Source organism: Vipera ursinii (assembly GCF_947247035.1).
Source record: "Vipera ursinii genome assembly, chromosome: 1".
In the NCBI taxonomy this organism is placed as follows: Eukaryota; Metazoa; Chordata; class Lepidosauria; order Squamata; family Viperidae; genus Vipera; species Vipera ursinii.
The window spans coordinates 9,137,219-9,155,683 of NC_139512.1; the positions used below are offsets into that span (position 1 = coordinate 9,137,219).

Consider the following 18,465-nt stretch of genomic DNA (forward strand, 5'->3'; position numbering starts at 1 on the left):
TAAAACACAATCACGTTACCGCTGGACAGTGCAAACGGGTGTAAATGTGTTGCTAAGTGCCCAAAGTCTGGTCGTGTGACTGGAGGGGGCCTGACCGTCAGAAATTTTGAAACTTTTGTGTAGTAAATCCCATTTTTTTAGATCAGTGGTGACTTCGAAATATCACTAAGCGACCCGTCATAAGTCAAGGACTACTTCTATAGCATTTGCAGGTGTAGTGTTGTAACTGCAGTAACTTAAGGTTTGCTTATTAGTTTATTTTAATTTAATCCTGCACCAGGTAGCACTAATTTCCATCTACCACTCGTTTTGGGGGTGGTCCAGGAATAGCTTTGTGCCCAGTTGAAACTCCTGGCTTAAAAATCAGCCCTCTGATCTAACCACTCCACCTGCTGTACTCTTTTCCAGGTAAACGACTTCCTGTCCGGGAGGTCCCCCCTGACCCTCGCCCTTCGGGTGGGCGATCACATGATGTTTGTCCAGCTGCAGCTGGCAGCTCAGCAAAACAGCGGGCAGCTCCAGCATCGCCACGTGATCGCCAGCCGCGGAGAACAAGCTGGAGGCGCCACACCCGCCACGCCGGTGCCGGCAGCCGGACCGGCTGCTTCCAGTTGCCGCACCCTCCCTGGGAGCAACCCCACCTCCCCCACTTTTGCCCGGCTCCCCACGGCGTCCGCTTGCCCGCCAAGCCCTGTGCCCAGTCCTGCTGCTTCTCCGTCACCAATGCAGACTATGCCTCTCTACTGTACCACCGCTAACCCGACCCCCGTCACGGCAGGGATGTTCCATTCACATGGTGCCAGCGCACAGACGGTCAACGGAGGGGGGAGCGGCAGCGTCATGTCTTCGTGTTCAGAGGTCAGTTTTGGGGTGCTTTGTGGGGTGGGTGTTGAAACCAATGAGGGTTGAGCATGAGCAGAAAACGCTGAAGCTGGACCTCTGAGTGTGGAGCCCTGACCCATGGCAGCTTTTGAAGGCACCAGTCTAGAAACCAGGAGACTGAGAGTTCTAGTTCATCCTTAGGCATGAAAGTCAAATAGATGACTTTGGGCCATTCACCAGGAGACTGAGAGTTCTAGTTCAGCCTTAGGCCTCAAAATTCTCTGGGTGACTGGGCCAATCACCAGGAGATGGTGAGTTCTAGTCCCGCTTTAGCCATGAAAGATAGCTGGGTGACTTTGGGCCAGTCACTCACTCTCGGCCCAGCCCACCTCAAGGGTTGTTGTTGGGAAAATAGGGAGAGGAAGGTGTGCGTTGGATATGTTTGTCACCTTGAATTATTTGTAAAAATAATAAAACAGATCCTTGCAACGGGTGGAATTGGTCATTAGGTCTCCTTCCACTCTCCCGCAAATAAAAAAAAAATCATACCTACATGCACTGGGGAGATTTCTGCTATGGACATTTGAGATTTTTGGATTTTTTAAAAAGGCTCAGCGTTATTATTTTTTTATCCTTAGTGGCTGCAGGGCAGAGCAGGGGATGCCTGAGAGAAGGAACTAGGAAGGAATTAGGGAGAGTCTTCCTGTATTTGTCAGATTTTTTATCTCAAGGAGAAAGTTGGAGCAGCTTTATTATTATTATTTTAAAAATTTATATGCTGCCCACCTCACTACCAAGTGATTCTGGGCAGCAAGCTTCCTTCACTCCCTGTATTTCAGCTCACCGTAAGCTTCAGCTTTTTATTTGGGCTATTCTTACAAACGTTTTCTGGTTCACCTTGTAATCCAGATTTTTTGACACACAATTTTTTTAATGACATAATCTCCCTCCTATAGATCCAGGCAGATTCATAGCTGGGCATTGCTCTTTGTCAGTTGTGTATATCGTGTGTATTATTCAGCTTGGTCTATTAACTGTATGCTTAGCTAAGTCTCAAAACTCGAACCTGGTGTGTTAGAACTGCGGTTCCCAGAATTCCTCAGTCAGTCAGCCATTTTAGAGGGCTGCCTGAGAATTCTGGGAAATGCTGTCCCAAGGTATCGGGAAGGCACCACCAAATTGGGTTGGGTTGGGTTGGCCAATTTAGAATAGAATAGAGCTGGAAGGGACCTTGGAGGTCTTCTAGTCCAGCCCCCTGCTCCAGCAAGAGAGCCTATACTGTCCCAAGACAGGTAATTGTCCAGTCTCTTCTTAAAAATTTCCAGTGATTTGATGGTTGTAACTCTCCAAGCCTATAGGCCAGGGGTAGGCAACCTCGGCTCTTTTATGACTCATGGACTTCAACTCCCAGAATTCCTGAGTCAGCTATGCTGAGGGGAAAGGGAGAGGTTTCCAAGCTGAGCCATGCTGACTCAGGAATTCTGGGAGTTGAAGTCCATGAGTCATAAGAGAGCCGAGGTTGCCTACCCCTGCTATAGGCAGAAAAGACACTTCCCCATTATTATTATTTTTTTACAAAATTTATTTGCCGCCTATCTCGTATCCAATGACACTGCTTTTTCAATGAGAGTTTGGGAATTGAACTTTTGAGACCTTCCATGTACAGAGGAAAATCAGTCCGGAGGGAGAAGGAAAAACAAACCTTTGCGTATAGAAATGTCTTTCTGGCAAGGAACGGCAAAATTAGGCTACTCTCCAGGTGACTCAGGGCGGACTTGTCTTTAAGGATGAACATCACAAGCCCGCCGTAAACCTTTGTCCAAAGAAGAGGCTCAGAGCAGGAATCTTCAAACTTGGCCTTTTTATGACTTGTGGACTTCAACTCCCAGAATTCCTCAGCCAGGCACGCTGGCTGAGGAATTCTGGGAGTTGAAGTCCACAAGTCATAAAAGGGCCAAGTTTGAAGACACCCCCGCCCCTGGCTTAGAGCTTCAGGTTTTCTGTTCTGTTTTTCTAGCTGCCTCAAAGTAAGGCATCCAATCTTCTATCCCTGTTTTCATTTGAGAGAGCAGGAAAGCTGGCTTCAGATTTTTTGTGATCATGACCTCATGTCTGAAAAAGGTTCTCACGAGTCTCCAGCCCATCCTTGTCCCTGCTTAGCATCTGTTCTTTGGCTTTTGCAGGTAGACTGCGCCTCAAGAAGTAAAAGTTCGCCCAGCACCAGCCCCACACAGGCCTCTCGGACCCGCAAACATGGCGCTGTGATCGAAAGCTTTGTCAACCACGCCCCTGGGGTATTTTCGGGAACGTTTTCTGGTATGTCTGTGTTCCATTTGTCTTGTCTTCCCCCATAAGAGGAAATATGGTTAATACATGCAAGCTTCAGAGTCCCACAGGGGCTCTGGCTGTGGAATTCTGGGAGTTGAAGTCCACCCATCTTAAAGTCGCCAAGGGTGAGAAACACTGGATCAGTTAAAAGAAACCAATGAAATTTCCAATGCTTGCCTAGGTTTATATTCTCCCAGGAAATACGGCGGCTGCATCTGACAGGTTTGTCCTTATTTAAGCTAAATGAGTTTTTGCTTTTCACCCCCAGCCTGTGGGACTCATTGTCTCTTGATGGCTGGAGACCTGTTCAGCTTGCAAAAGATGCCGCTGTTATCATTAGCCCCAAACGCTCAGCAGTCCATCCATGATAAATGGAGACTTCAAAATTGTTCTCCCCCCCCCCCCGTTTTTTTTTAAAAGAAACCTTCTATAGAAAAAAAACTCTGCTGTAAGTGAAAGTAGTATTTGGCTTAAAGAAGGAAAAAAAATGGCATGTGTTGCTTTCTATTACAAAAAAGTTGAATAATAACTTCGACCGGGAGGTGAGTAAATTAAAGCTGGTCGGCCAAATCGGGGGGGGGGGGGGGGAGAGGGCGGAGAGTGACATCAAGCCCGAGACTCAGTTGAGCAACCAGGGCAAGGGGCCTCTTGAATGCAAGCAGCCTATCAGCAGATTCCTTGCTGGAGGGTTGACCCTGCCCAAGGCCTGCCATGTTCCTTGGCCCATAGACCTGGCAGCTGTGCCTACAGACATGAAGGAGGGGCAGGATCTGGCCCCTTAAGAGAGAAGAAAGTTTGCTGATCCTTCCCCAGCAGGACTAGCAACTTGGCTTGTTAGAAAAGCCACCAGAGATGAAACATTTTGAAAAAGTCTTCACTGCAATATATAGCAGTGTTTTTCAACCTTAGCCACTTTAAGATGTGTGGACTTCAGGCTGGGGAATTCTGGGAGTTGAGGTCCACACATCTTAAAGTGCCTAAGGTTGAAAAACACTGCTGTAAACCAGGGGTCTTCAAACTTGGCCCTTTTATGACTTGTGGACCAACTCCCAGAATTCCTCAGCCAGGCATGCTGGCTGAGGAATTCTGGGAGTTGAAGTCCACAAGTCACAAAAAGGGCCAAGTTTGAAGACCCCTGCTATAATAAACCAATACTGCTGGTTCCCTCCCCGCCCCCTGCCGCCATAGATTTGATGCGCTGCTACAACCTTTGCTGCTTCTCCTTCCATCCTGCAGGCACTTTGCACCCCAACTGCCAAGACAGCAGCGGGAGGCCGCGCCGAGACATCGGCACCATCCTGCAGATCCTCAACGACCTCCTGAGTGCCACGCGGCACTACCAGGGCATGCCTCAGTCGCTGACCCAGCTGCGGTGCCAGACTCAGTGCTCCTTGTCCACCCCTTCCCTGGATCTCAACAACCACACTACCTCAGAAAGAACGGCAGCTGCTGCTAACCAGCCCTTGCACTTGGGGGTCCAGTGCCCGAGCCAAGCAGCCACTTGCAAGCCCCCTGGTGAGTCCACAAACCTTGATTTTGGGGTCTCCCCCTTCCCCCCTCCCCTTTGTTTCTCCCTTCCCTCTCTTTCTCAGTCATCCAGGGAGGTAAAGACTGGTCATTAAGCAGAACAGAAAGTGTTTAGGGTGGGTGGAGCTTGGAGGCGGGGCTTATTCTTGGGAGGGGCATGTGCAAAAATGGGGCAGGATCGGTGGTGGGATTCAAATACCTGAACAGCCGGTTCTTTGTGAGGGATGCCACTTCCGGAAGTCCGTTCTGGGCCTGTGGCAAACAAAAACTTAGCTACCGGCTCTGGCGAAGTGGTGCGAACCAGCCGAATCCCACCACTGGGCAGCATCAGTTATTGTTTTGGGGGTGGGACTGTCCTAATTTTGCAAGAGTTTAGAGCAGCGTCTGTGGAATATCCAGGATTGTTTTTGTTACAGTATTAAAGTACTCCTCAACTTACGACCATTTAGCGACCGTTCCGAGTTACGATGGCACTCAAAAAAGTGACCTACTTAACAACTGTCACGACATCCTGTGATCAAGATTCAGGCATTTTAGCCACCAGCATCTATTTAGAACGGTTGCAGCAGCCCCAGGTCATGTGATCCCCATTTATTTTTTTAAATTTATATGTCACTCATCTCACCCTTAAAAGCGACCCTGGGTGGCTTAGAATTAAGATTAAACCTTCCCAGCCAAATCAGTGGGAGAAGCCAGATTATCTTAACAACTGTGGTTAAGAAAAGATTGTAAAATGGGGCGTGACCCACTTAACGTCTGCCTCACATTGACCAGAGTTCTGGTATCCCAATTGTGGTCATAAATTGAGGATTAGCAGCATTGTTATTTGCAGCACCATTAAAGTAGTTGCTGTTAACTTATTTACGTGTAATAAATGGGGCTGGATGAACAATCTGGAACTTTCTCAAAGGGGGTGGGTGAACTTGGTCCCTGTAAGGTTGAAAAAAAGAGTCTGGGGAAAACTGGTTTGGAGAAATGATGATTTAAGTTGGAAATTTTTGGCTATTTGTGTTTGCTATTTGCCCTTGTGTTCGGATTTCCAGCATTGTGACATGGGGCAATTGAGATGAATAGGCTGCCAAAGAAACTTCAAGTTGCAGTGAACTTTCCTGAATGATTTAATTGGATTCGTATGTTAAATTCCTCAGGCAGGGTAGAATTGGTATGATTTGTTGTTACTCATCCAGAAAAATTGCCTGAAAGGCAGAAAAAGAGGGCTTTCCCTGTACAGACCAGTCTTACTCCTGATGTAATTTTTTTTTTTTTTGCTGATTTCTGCTGTTTTACTGAATGCCAAAGAAGTTTATGGATGGGTGGGTATTTGTTCTTGTTGGTTGGTTTGTTTTTGGGAAATCTAAAAAAGGCCAGGAAGTGCCAGTCATTACCAGAGTTGCAGGATGCCCTGAAGGAAGAAAGAAGGGACTCAATAAACCATAGCTTGCTGTCACCATGATACATTCATGAGGAAGTGGCTGAATGCCTTAGCCATGATGAACATTTGTGAGAATGATAGCAAGCAGTAGGCACGCTCTTATCTCAGGGGTCTTCAAACGTGGCCCTTTTATGACTTGTGGACTTCAACTCCCAGAATTCTTCAGCCAGGCACGCTGGCTGAGGAATTCTGGGAGTTGAAGTCCACATGTCATAAAAGAACCAAGTTTGAAGACCGCCTGCTCTACCTGAAATGAGCAAACAGGATGCCTGTCTATCCAATAGTGGAATATTGTAAATAATATGGGGGTATTGTATTTCAGGCCCTTTTTCAGCTGTAGCTCAAAAAATGAGAGCTATGTGGACTTAATGATTAATTTTTCCAGAGATATGACCTTATTCTCAGAATTCCTGGACATGTGTGACATCAGTTCCCTTCCTGGAAAATAACAACCGCCTCTGCATGTTATGGTTCTCACAACCGAGTCTTTTTCTCAAACGTGCAATTAACTTTCTTCCTCTCACGAGTATGTGTGGCAGTATACAACCCTGTGAGGTAGGATAGTTTGTGGTCTTGGCCTCGTGGTCTTGGTTTTCTGGATTGCCTCGTCTAGCCTTTTGTGTAATGTTTCTCAACCTTGGCAACTTGAAGGTGTCTGGATGTCAACTCCCCAAATTCCAGCATGTTGACTGAGGAATTCTGGGAGTTGAAGTCCAGACATCTCCCACGTTCTGAGATTGAGAAACACTGTTTGAGTGTCATCTTGACTGATGAAATTTTATTGGTTTGTCGCTTTTAAGTATAGGTGTTTTTATGTTTGTTTGCTTGGTGGGTGTTCTGGCATACGTGTCAGGCATACGTGTCAGAGTGTCTTGCTTTGGTCCCTGCCCCAAATGTCAGCTCTTTCCTGCAGGTGTGTGCAAAACCTCCAGCCCATAATCCACTCCAGCCCAAAGTGCAACAAAGGACCTGTGAAATCAGACCTACATTTCCTTTCCTTCAAGAACAGCCCCACACTTCCTCCTGTTTATCTCATTGGCCTTGGCTGAAGTCCAAAATCACAGCCTGGGTTGATTATTTCTTGGGAAAGGAGGCCACCAGGAAATTCAAAACTAGATTTCCTGTGGAGGAATGGAAAAAAAAAATTCTTCTTCTAGATCACTGCTAAAAAATATCTGCTAGGATATGTTCTTGTAGTCAGGAATTAAATGTGACTTACGTGTGACGTGAACTCGGACAGTAAATAAACGCTGGTTTAGAGCAGTGTTTCTCAACCTCAGCAACCTTTCAAGATAAGTGAACTTCAAATCCCAGAATTCCCCAGCCAGTATGCTGGTTTAGAGCCACCCTTGAGCTCTGCCTCTGAATTTTTTGCAACTATCTAAGGTAATTCCATCCATTAACCTCCTTTACTAACTGTTTATCAGGATTAATAAGGTCTAGGTCACTGGCACCCTGAAGCATAATGGAACAATAGATTATCTATTTGCTTTTGCTAATAGAAGGCATTAACTCATTGCCTGCCCAGGAGACCTTAAATTTGTCTTCCCTCAAGACTTTTTAATTACTATTTTATCAACTTTGAATTTGCATATGTAAATAGACTGCCTGTTGCTTAGTGGAGAAATGATAGCTGGATTAAAGTCTGCAATTTGATTCCCACTCTTTCTTCACCACTGTTCAATGAGCGCTGTGTTTGTATGTGTGAAAACAGTCCTTTCCCCATTTGTACCTCTCCTCCTCCTCCTCCTCCTGTGTGTTTGTGGGCATCTTTTCCACTGGAAAGTGGAATATGGCTTTCATTTTTTATTTTGCTTGACATGGCGTGAGTTTGGGAATAGAGAGGCAAGTAAGTGACAATAAAGACAGATTTGTTTGAAACAGGCAGGGTCGTTAATGCTTCTGCAATTCAAATCTCCTTTAAGGTTCCTTGATGTTAGAGGCTGAGTTTGAAAGAAAGTATGGGAATTGTAATCCCAGGCTATCTAGAGCAGGGGTCTTCAACCTTTTGCCACAGCAAAGCTGGCTGAGGAATTCTGGGAATTGAAGTCCACAAGTCCTAAAGTGGCCAAGGTTGAGGACCCCTGACCTAGAGGACTTTAAGTTGGAGAAATTAGTGACTTCAAAATATTTCCACTTCTAAATCCATCTCAATAGCTACTGTCAGCCCTAGAATTCAGGTTTGGGGTCTACTTGGTTTGAAAAACCCAAAGTGGACAATTCATAAGTTTGAGTGCTCTGAACACAGAATTTCTCAACCTTGGCAGCTTGAAATTCCTTAGCCCACCACGCTATGGATTCATTATGTGCCATCAAGTTGGTTTTGACTCTTATTGGCCTTTATTGGTCCGTTGGTCTTTGCATCGTGTATAGTAGACTAATTTGAGCATGGTCATTTGTGCCTCCGAGTGTGAATTCTGAATGGATTTGTTTGATGATCTGATTCCTGGCTGTATTCTCCGGAGTCTTTCTCCAGCATCAGGTTTCAAAACCTCCCTGGCTTTTCCAGAATCCAACTTTAGCATCTGTGGCGTGTCAGAAGAAGAACAAATATAGCGTTGCATGATTCCGAATATCTTTTCAACTATGCTAATCGCTGGAGTCTACATTTGTAAATGTTTGCAGGAGAGAGAAACTAGGTTGAGGAGAACTTTTTATTCTGTAATTGGGAGGAGGAGGCCCCGATGGGCAAGTTTCTCTGCTCCATAGTAGCAAAGCTGAAATAAGAACATTTTAGATAAAGACAACCAGCCTCTTTTCTGGGGCAGAAGCCAAAAATTATGTAGCAGAATGGGAAAGAGCAATAAGAGCTCTTTATTGCCCTGTACACTGCCCTGAGCCCTTCGGGAGAAGGGTGGTATAAAAATTTAATAAATAAATAAAATAAATTTTCTCCTGGGGCCAGAAAGGACTTTGAGGAAAGAGAAGGGGAGTGAGTTGCAGACCTTTCCTTGCTTCCTGTTCTTGGCTTTGGGTTGTAGATTCTTATTTTTTCTCAGACTAAAAATGACAGAAAGCACAGGGGTCTCAGAATAACAGATTTGGAAGGGACCTTGGAGGTCTTCTAGTCTAACCCCCCCTGCTCAAGCTGGACACCATTTCAGACAAATGGCTGTCCGGTCTCTTCCAGTGATGGAGCACCCACTGGTTGATTTTTCTCACTATCAGGAAGTTTCTCCTTAGTTCTAGGTTGCTTCTCTCCTTGATTAGTTTCCATCTGTTGCTTCTTCTCCTGCCTTCAGGCGCTTTGGAGGATAGGTTAATTCCTCTCTTCTTTGGCTTTGTAAGGGCCTTCTCCATTACCGTTTTGCAGCCATTTTGGCTGCATGGTGTTGGGTAGTTATCCAAAGCAAGAAAAATATTTTCTGACATTAGAAAAGCGACCCAGCAAGGATGAACCATAACAGAGAGACCAGTGAACTTGACTTAACGTCTCAACCTCTGGGCCACTTTAAGACTTCAATTCCCAGAATTCCCCAGTCAGCAAACGAGTCTGGCTGAAGAATTCTGGGTGTTGGTCCACCCATCTTAAAGTGCTTAACACTACAGATAGTCCTTGACTTGCAACCATTCATTTAACAAACGTTCAAAATTACAACTGAAAAAAGTGATATGACCAGTCCTCAGACTTACAACAGTTGCAAAATCCCCGCCGTCAGATTATCAAAATTTGTCTGCTTGGCAACCGACATGTATTTGTGGCAGTTGCAGCACTGGGGGGGGGGGGTGTCATGTGGTCGCCATTTGTGACTTTCCCAACCAGCTTCCAATAAGCACGAGTCAATCGGGGAAGCCGGAATTGCGTAATAACCATGCGGTTCACTCAGCACTTGCAGTGATTTGCTTAACAAACAGGGCAACAAAGATCATAAAAATCAAGCAGGGTTCACTTAACGTCAGACTTGCTTAGCCATGGAAATTCTGGTCCCAATTGTAAGTCGAGGACTATCTGTATTATGGCTGAATTCAAGAGGTGAGAAATGGACGCTGAGCTCTTAAATCTTTGTTCAGAAAAGGAATGTGTCTCCGGCTCCTTCACCCAAAGCAAGAAGGGGTTGGGTGAGAAACCCGCAGTGGGCCTTCCTTTGCCCCCCATGAGTCTGGCTGTGGGCTGGACATTGCAAAACTCTGCTGGCATCTAAGGCTATCTGCCCTGGCTCACCCTTTGTCAAGGGAAGGGAGAGATCCCCTCCCAACTGCCTGCCTGCTTGAGCAACCAGCGGGAACCAGCGAAGGCCGGAGCCTCTGACTGCTTGCGTCAGAGCCTGGCTTAGTGTCGTCCGTTTCTCTGCTCTGCTGTTCCCCTGGCAGGGTCACTCCAGCCTACGAACTCTGTCACAGAGGAGGCTGTCTGTCTGCCTTTCAAGGCCGCCCCAAGGAACCGGCAGCCTCCACTTCCTCCTCTCTTCCTCCCTCCCTCCCCCCATTTTCTGGGAATTCACAGCCTTCCTTTCCCCACCTCCCCCTTTCCCTTCTCATGCACCAAAGACGACTCTGCACACGCACGCCGGATGAGCTACGACGTCACCCCAACACCTGGGAGGTTGGCAACCACTGAGGCGCTCCTTGACATGGCAGTTTTTTTAAAAAAATAAAAGCAAAAATCAACAAGCGAGGTGGCCTAGCTCCCAGATGCCACCTGCCTGAAACCCAAAAGCAAACGGTTGCAACTAGAAGGGGGGGGAACCACATTTTAAAAGGGTGCTGCAAAGGAAGTGCGGTTGTGCTTCCTTTGCTGTTCCTATCTGTCCCACGCCCTCCCAAAGCAACACTGGTGCACATACATACACACACACACACACACACACACACACACACACACACCTGCGTATTTTTCTTTTCTTTTCCCCAACAAAAGGCCCCAGAATGAATGGGGAAGGAACGGAAGGAAGCAAGGGAGGAACTGGAGAAAGGAGATTTTGAAATCACAAATGCTGCATTGAGCACTTTGTTAATACACACACAGTCACACACACACACACACACACACACACACAAACTGTTTGGGCAGTTGTCTACAGCCAAGTGGGAAAAATGGACAAACCAGTTCTGGGGAAGCGGTGGGGGGGCTCTGTACCTGCTCCATTATATTGTGCCGTGGGGGTGTGGGGGTGGGTGTGGGTGACAGCCCTTGGGGCGAATCTGCATTTTTCATAGACACAAATTAAGGCAGACATGTCAAACACAAGGCCCGGGGGCCAGATCCGGCCCGCGAAGTGGTTTCACGTGGCCCGCGAAGCCATCCTGGAAACAGTGAGGGAACGGCCCCCACTGCCTTGGCCCTGGCCCAGAGACCCTCCTTCTGCCAGAGACCCTCAGATCTGTCCCACTCCTGCCCAGGCCCCCATAGGCACCCTTAATGCCAACGATGTAGAGCTGGCCATGCCCACCCAGTAGGCCATACGCACTCTAGCCACGCCCACCCAGTAGGCCACGCCCACCCTGGCCATACCCACCCGGCCCCCCCGAGGGCAACCCCAATGGTCAATGAAATTGAGTTTGACACCCCTGAATTGAGACAAAAGACCCCTTTCTTATTCTTTGTTTTTTAAAACCTTCTTTTGGCCTGTTTATTGGTATAGATGGGAGCATGGCTTCTGGCCTGCAGAGGGGAAGTTAAGCGTGAGGAAAGAGGCCATCTCTGAGCATAAGCAGAGTGCGGTGCCCTTCAGTCGATCTGAAATCATTTTGATTGCCAAAAAGAAGGGGTTCACTGCCGGTCATCAGCCCGGGTTGCTTTCAAACAGGGGAAAGTTATCATTTCCCAATTAGATATTTACTTGGTAAGAGAGGAAATTGTGACCCCCTGAGTTGTTGATATCCGGACCTTCCTCCCTCCCTCCCTCCCTCCCTCCCTCCCTCCAATATAGTCAACTTTCATCCCAGTCCTGCATTTATTTCCCCCTCCTCCCTGTTGTATTGAATATAATTAGGGAATAACTAGAGGGCAAATGCCCTCCACCTACCTCCCTTCCTGAGGATTCACTTTCATGTGAGATGCTCAAAGTTGTGGTTATTTTCATCAGGCTAAGCACTGCAGCAATATGGAGGCTTTGGGGAATCCCAAATCCAGAGAGTTTTTTTTTTGGGGGGGGGGAGGTACTGTGTGTGCAAAATGAGAGGAATATTCCCCCGTTCTGCTTCAACCAACTATAGGTAGTCCTTGACTTACGGCCACGATTGGCAGCAGAACTTCTGCCGCTAAGTGATGAGGTTGTTAAATTAGGCCTCTGGCGAGAGCATTTACAAGAATGCAGGCTCTTTGGATGGGCGCCCCAAATCCTGCAAGATTGCAGGGGAGGAAGGAGAGAGGAATAGGCAGAACACACCAGAATCTGTGTTACTTACTCCATTTGCTTTGCAAGCTCAGGGATGGGAAAGGGTCTTCGGAAGAAAAGAGGAAAAGATTGCACTCAGTGGTGTGAGAAGGCCTGGAACGCTTTCCGGCACCCTTGAGAGAGCAGAGGGTAAAGAAAATGCTTGGAATGGCTGTGCAAAGTGATTTGGCAAAGAGATGGGTCTGGCCCCGTGGTGGGAGGTTGTTTGCGGGGTGGGGGGAGATGTATCTGCAGGAAGACTGGTGGGAAGGTTTCCTAGCGGTTCTGAGAATCTTAGCTGGTCAGAATTACTTCTAGCTGAGAGGAGAATCGGCTTCTCTCATAGTTGATTCCCTATGGAATCAACTGCCAACGGAACTCCGGACTGCCCCCCCCCCGACCTTCGTTCATTTCGCCGGGACCTAAAAACCCTGGCTCTTTGAGCTGTCTGGTCTGGACTGAGGGGTTTAATGTTTTTAAATTGTGATTTAATTTTCGTGGCTAGACTTAATTTAATTTATTTTAATTTTATATTGGATTGTTTTTCAATTTTGCCTTGTAAACCGCCCTGAGTCCTTTGGGAATAGGGCGGTATATAAACCAAATAAATAGATAGATAGATAGATAGATAGATAGATAGATAGATAGATAGATAGATAGATAGATAGATAGATAGAATAGGATGCCCCCCCCGCCCCTTTGTTTTGGGATGGTTTCTATCCATTGGCTCAGCTTTACGCTGACCTCTGACTATAATAAAGATTTGAATTGAATTCAATTCAGTTCAACCGATTGATTTCGATCTGAGTGCCGTTCGGCTTACCTGCGCGTGGAGGCCCTTACTTTAGTGTTCAAAAGCATGATGGGAATCGTAGTTCAGGGGCACTTGTAGTCTGGTTATTTGAATATCGCCGTTACTCTACTCATTGTGCAAAGCAAAAAGGACCGGTAGCGTTGTCTCGGTTTCCCAATGCCTGGGGTTGCAACAGCTTTTCCCAACCTGACTATTATAACTCCCAGATGCTTGGACTTCAACTCCCAGAATTCCTTGGTCAGATGGGCCGTGGCTGAGAATTCTGGGAGTTGAAGTCTCCCCTCCCCTCACAGTGGCCCAGTTTGGGAACACTGCATGACAGGGCCAGGTTAAGATTGAGGAGATCCCAGTTCAAATCCTCCTGTGCGCCGTAAAACTGACTGGGGGAACGCTCCAATTAAAATGTCCGGTGAAGAAAATGAATCCCCTCTTCTCTTCCACCATCACCCCCACACACCCCACCAGATTGATCAGCCTGTCCACCTACTCAAGTATTTCTCTCCAGGGGCGTTTGCACACTTGTGGTCTCTTCGGGCGAATTCCTCCAAAATAAATGCCGCCTCCAGCTTCTATCTTGCCTGTCACCTTCTGCACTTCAGGGCATGAGATCAGCTAAATTCTTCACATGCTTGACTACTTTGGGGCCTGGCAAAGCTGGCCTAGCGTGGCCTTTCTCTCACATGCGTGTTTTCTCCTTTTCCTTGATTCCAGGGCCCCATTAGAGACGCCTATTTTGACATGACTTTCTCATTGTCGCTCTGGGGTAGGAAATGAAAAGTTTAAATAATGGTAGAATAAAAGGAATTGTGATTTCAGGTTTCAGCTCTTAAGCAAAAACTGAGGTTTAAATGCAGGTAGTCCTTGACTTACGACCATAACTGGGCCCAATGTTTCTCTGTTGGGTTTTGCCCCGTCTTACAACCCTTTCTTACCACAATCGTTAACGCGAGTCATTACAGTTGTTCAGTGTGCAACACGGCTGTTAAGTGAATCTGGCTTCCCCATTGGCTTTGCTTGTCAGAAGGTCGTAAAAGGGGATCACATGACCCCGGGGCACTGCAACCGTCATAACTATGAGTCAGTTGCCAAGCGTCTTGTTTTTTTGATCACGTGACCATGGTGTTGCTGCAGCGGTCTTAAGTGTAAAAAACCAGCCAGGAGTCACTTTTTTTTTAGTGGCATTGTAATTGGCACTAAACTGTTGTAAGTCGAAGACTACCTGTAATGGCAGAATTTCAGGCCAAGTATTGTTTGAGTGGTTTCCACTTTCTTTTGTCTCATTTGTGTAAACGTTCAATTGTTCACCCACCCACCGGCTGCTAAAGCGAGTAGCGAAGACGAAGAAGATGAATTTTCTTTCCAGAAAGCATTCTCTGTCTTGGAAGCTGGGAGCAGAGCGACTTTGGTTATGTTTAAAAGGGGGAAGCCATCTAAACCTGGGAAAAGGCCAGGAAGATGCCCAGCGCCATTGTTATCTTGACTCTGTTGCCATGGAGACAGCGACCTAGATAAAGCCCCTCCTGGGGCTGAGAGGTCTTTAAGGGCATGGAAGGGGATCTCATATGGCAGACCCGGGCCCTTGGGAAAGAAAGTGGCCTGATTTTAACTTAGTTTGTCCAATATATCCAGGAGGGAAGTGGTCAGCCAAGATAGGCCTATGAACCTGGAAAGGGGAGCCGAAAGCAAAAATTCACTTTTGTAGCTCTCCTTCAGCAGCTGACGCATGTGCTCCTCAACTTGCAACCACAATTGGCTGTGACTAAGCAAGGCAGTTAAGGGAGTCACACCGTGTCGCTTTTTGTAAAGGTTGTTAAGCAGATCACTGCAGTTGTTAAGTGAATCACACAGTGGCTAAGCTGATCTAACTTCCCCAACTTGCTTGTCGGAAGGAGAAGGTGAAATTTATTTATTTAGAAAATTTATACAGCCGCCTACTTGCACATGGCAAGGCTTACACCGATACCTCAGCCAAATTAGCTAACATCGTCAGTGCGTCAAAGGGAGGCTTAGCTGAAGATAAAGCCCACAGCTAACCTACATCGCTGAGTTGTTGCAAGAACAACAATTCAGCACTGATGGGAAGTATTTTGTGTCCCCTCCCCTCCAAAGGACACACACCTGGTGTATAGGAAAAAAGAAGGCCTGAAGGCTTGCAAAATAAAAAGTTTTTTTTTTTTTTAGTTTTCTGTGTGTGGTTTCTGTTCCTTGGGCAATGTGGGGGGATGGCAGAAATTAAAGAGTGTTGTGTTGCATTTCTTTGTTGCATAATGGTCAGTGAACTTGGTTCAGTGTGGGTGAATGCATCAGAAAGACAAGACTGGGAACAAGTCACCCTGGATCAGATCTAGCTAGGAGTTGACGCTGCCTTGATGACACATACAGTTAGTCCTCGGCTTAAGACCATAGTTGGAACCAGAATTTCCATGGCTAAGCAAAGCAACTCTTTAAGTGAGTCACATCCATTTTTGTTAACAACCTTTTTTTTCGCCACAGCTGTTAAATGAATCACACGGTCGTTAATCAAATCTGGCTTCCCCCATTAACTTTGTCAGAAGTCAGCTGAGAAGGTCCCAAATAGCGATTCATTCTCTCTCTCTCTCTCTCTCTCTCTCCCTCTCTCTCTCTCTCTCTTTCACACACTCACACTACAGGATGCTGCAACTCTCATAAAAATACATGCTGGTTGCCAAACACCCGAATTGTGACCGTGGGGGGGGGGAGTTTAAATAGTCGTACGTATGAGGATCAAGTCGTAAACCAAAGAGCCATTGTAATTTTGAACAGTCACTAAACAAATGGTTATAAGTCAAAGACTAACTGGACTTGGAGAAGGACTAGTCAATTAATTGCTTGTCAGTGCGCTTGGTACAAGATAAAAGGAACAGTGGATCTGTATGTCTATGGCAGGGGTCTTCAAACTTGGCCCTTTTATGACTTGTGGACTTCAACTCCCAGAATTCCTAAGCCAGGCATGCTGACTGGGGAATTCTGGGACCTGAAGTCCACAAGTCATAAAAGGGCCAGGTTTGAAGACCCCTGGTCTATGGAGATTGTCAGTCATCCAGGTTATAGTTATCCCAAAGACGCTTTTTCATGAGGCAACCGGACCTTATTGTGTTTCTTTGAAGACATTTTGGTTCTCACCCAAGAAGCTTCTTTAGGTCTTGACCGGATGGTGGGGAATGGGAGGATTTATACCAGGGGTCTTCAAACGTGGCTCTTTTATGACTTGTGGACTTCAACTCCCAGAATTCCTCAGCCAGTGTGCCTGGCTGAGGAATTCTGGGAGTTGAAGTCCACAAGTCATAAAAGGGCCAAGTTTGAAGACCCCTGATTTATACAGTCAGAGCTGAAAAAGCTTCTTGGACGAGAAGCGAAACGTCTTCAAAGAAAAAAACAAGAAAGTCCCGTTGCTTTGTGAAAAAACATCCTTGGGAGTGGATCTGTATCCAGGAGCCCAATATAAAACCCACTTTTTCACCGCTGAATGAGTGATCTGATTCCATCTTGACTCTTCCATTAAAAACCTTCATTTCTTTGTGTTCCTCCGTTTTTAGGCGACCGCTTGCGTCAGACGGAGAATCGCGCCACCCGTTGCAAAGTGGAACGCCTGCAGCTTTTGATGCAGCAAAAACGGCTGCGCCGGAAGGCACGGAGAGACGCCCGGGCTCCTTACCACTGGCTGCCCAATCGAAAATCCGGCCGCACCAGCAGCAACAGCAGCGTTTCAAGCGAAGGCAGCCTTGATCTAGACTTCGAAGATTCGGTTTGGAAACCCGAAGTCAAAGCGGACATGAAATCCGAATTTGTCGTAGCATAAAAAAATAACAAACCTTGGGTAGGGGAAAATGGCATCTTTTGGGGTGGGCAGGGTGTGGGGCAAGGGAGTGTTGAGGAAAAAAAAAGAATTGAAAGACCATTTAGTAATAATAATAATAATAATACAAATTTTTTTTTGGTCCATGAGAGCAAAGATTTTGGGTGCTTGATTCTAACACAAGACTGGATGGCTGTGGATTGCGTTGCGTGGACCTCGTCTTCAGCTGCACCGAAGTGGATCAGTCCAGCCTTGGAACAGTATTTTCTATTTTCAAAAAAAAAAAACTGTTCTGCTTTTATTTTAAGAACTGAAACAGCTTGGGGGGGCAAAAGCAGGCGAGCGAGAGACAATTTGGAAAGCAAAATGGCAAACACATTTCTTAGGGAGGGCTTCCTTTGATTTCGGAAAGAAGAATCTTCAATGGCTGCCTTAGCAAAAAAAAAACGTGTTCAGGAAAAGCCGGACCACTCCTGGATTGAATGGAGAGAGAGAGAGAGAGAAAGAGACGAAAAGTTTAACCTTCTGACTTCCTAATTTTATTTTATCGTTGGGGATCGGAGGGCCAAAGAGGAAGGGGCAAACCAACCCCAAGGTTTGCGTGGGCTGAAAAGCTGCTTCCTCCCCACCCGAGCATTGACAAAAGGGTGTGTGTTTGAAACTGGGGGCAGGGTTGTCTCCGAACGCTTCCTCCTTTTTTTAAAAAAAAAAAAATAATAATTATTATTATTATTTTTTATTTGGGTGATTTTTGTGTAACGGGAAGCGCTGTGCATTCTTCAGACTAAGGGAGGGCCCCGGTGGAGGGTGGGTGGGTCAAAAAAAAAAGAAAGAAAGGGTGTATGCTTGTGTGTGTGCACATGTCTATCTTGTGTGTGTTTCTTTCCCTTCCTGGATATGTAGCATTTCTGAATTATTCTTGATCTGTCCGATCTCCTCTTTTTAAGACCCTACTGATCTCTCCCCTATTCACTTCCAAGGATGTTTTCTGTCACGGGCACCTTAAAGAGGTGTGACTCGTGCAGGTGGGGGGGGGGGCAGGAGACTTTTGGAGGTGATTTTCAAACAATGGAGGAGTAAGGGGATATGGAGTGGGGGACGCAGGGTAAAGAAATATTGCATGCTCTCAGTTTGAGGGCTTCCTCTTCACATTGTACAACATGAATGTGAGATATGCAGGGGGGGTTTTCAAAAAAAATTCTGTGCATTAAACGTAAGGGGATCTGATCTTGCCTGTTATTTTTTTTTTATTAAAGAGCCAACAAAGTATGTTACGAGCTAGGCTGGGGAGAATTAAGATTTAAAACCTACCATTCTAGATCCCCTTTGGACAGCTAGAAAGCCGTTTTGTCATATTTCTGGTTGTTGTTGTTGTTTTTGCCAACTGCACACAAAAATCAACCCTAAT

At 46.4% G+C, this 18,465-nt stretch overlaps 1 protein-coding gene across 2 annotated transcripts in view; it reads left to right on the forward strand.

Annotated features, from left to right (window-relative positions):
• The window catches only part of MIDN (midnolin), a 45,747-nt gene extending 27,854 nt beyond the window's left edge, over positions 1-17,893 (forward strand). For both annotated transcript variants that reach the window (XM_083363900.1, XM_083363901.1), the window contains exons 5-8: positions 409-858; positions 3,006-3,138; positions 4,387-4,665; positions 16,798-17,893. In XM_083363900.1, the coding sequence (XP_083220026.1) occupies positions 409-858; positions 3,006-3,138; positions 4,387-4,665; positions 16,798-17,060 (1,125 nt within the window). In that variant the 3' untranslated portion in view covers positions 17,061-17,893. The remainder of the gene's footprint in view (positions 1-408; positions 859-3,005; positions 3,139-4,386; positions 4,666-16,797) is intronic.
• The last annotated feature ends 572 nt before the right edge of the window (positions 17,894-18,465 follow it).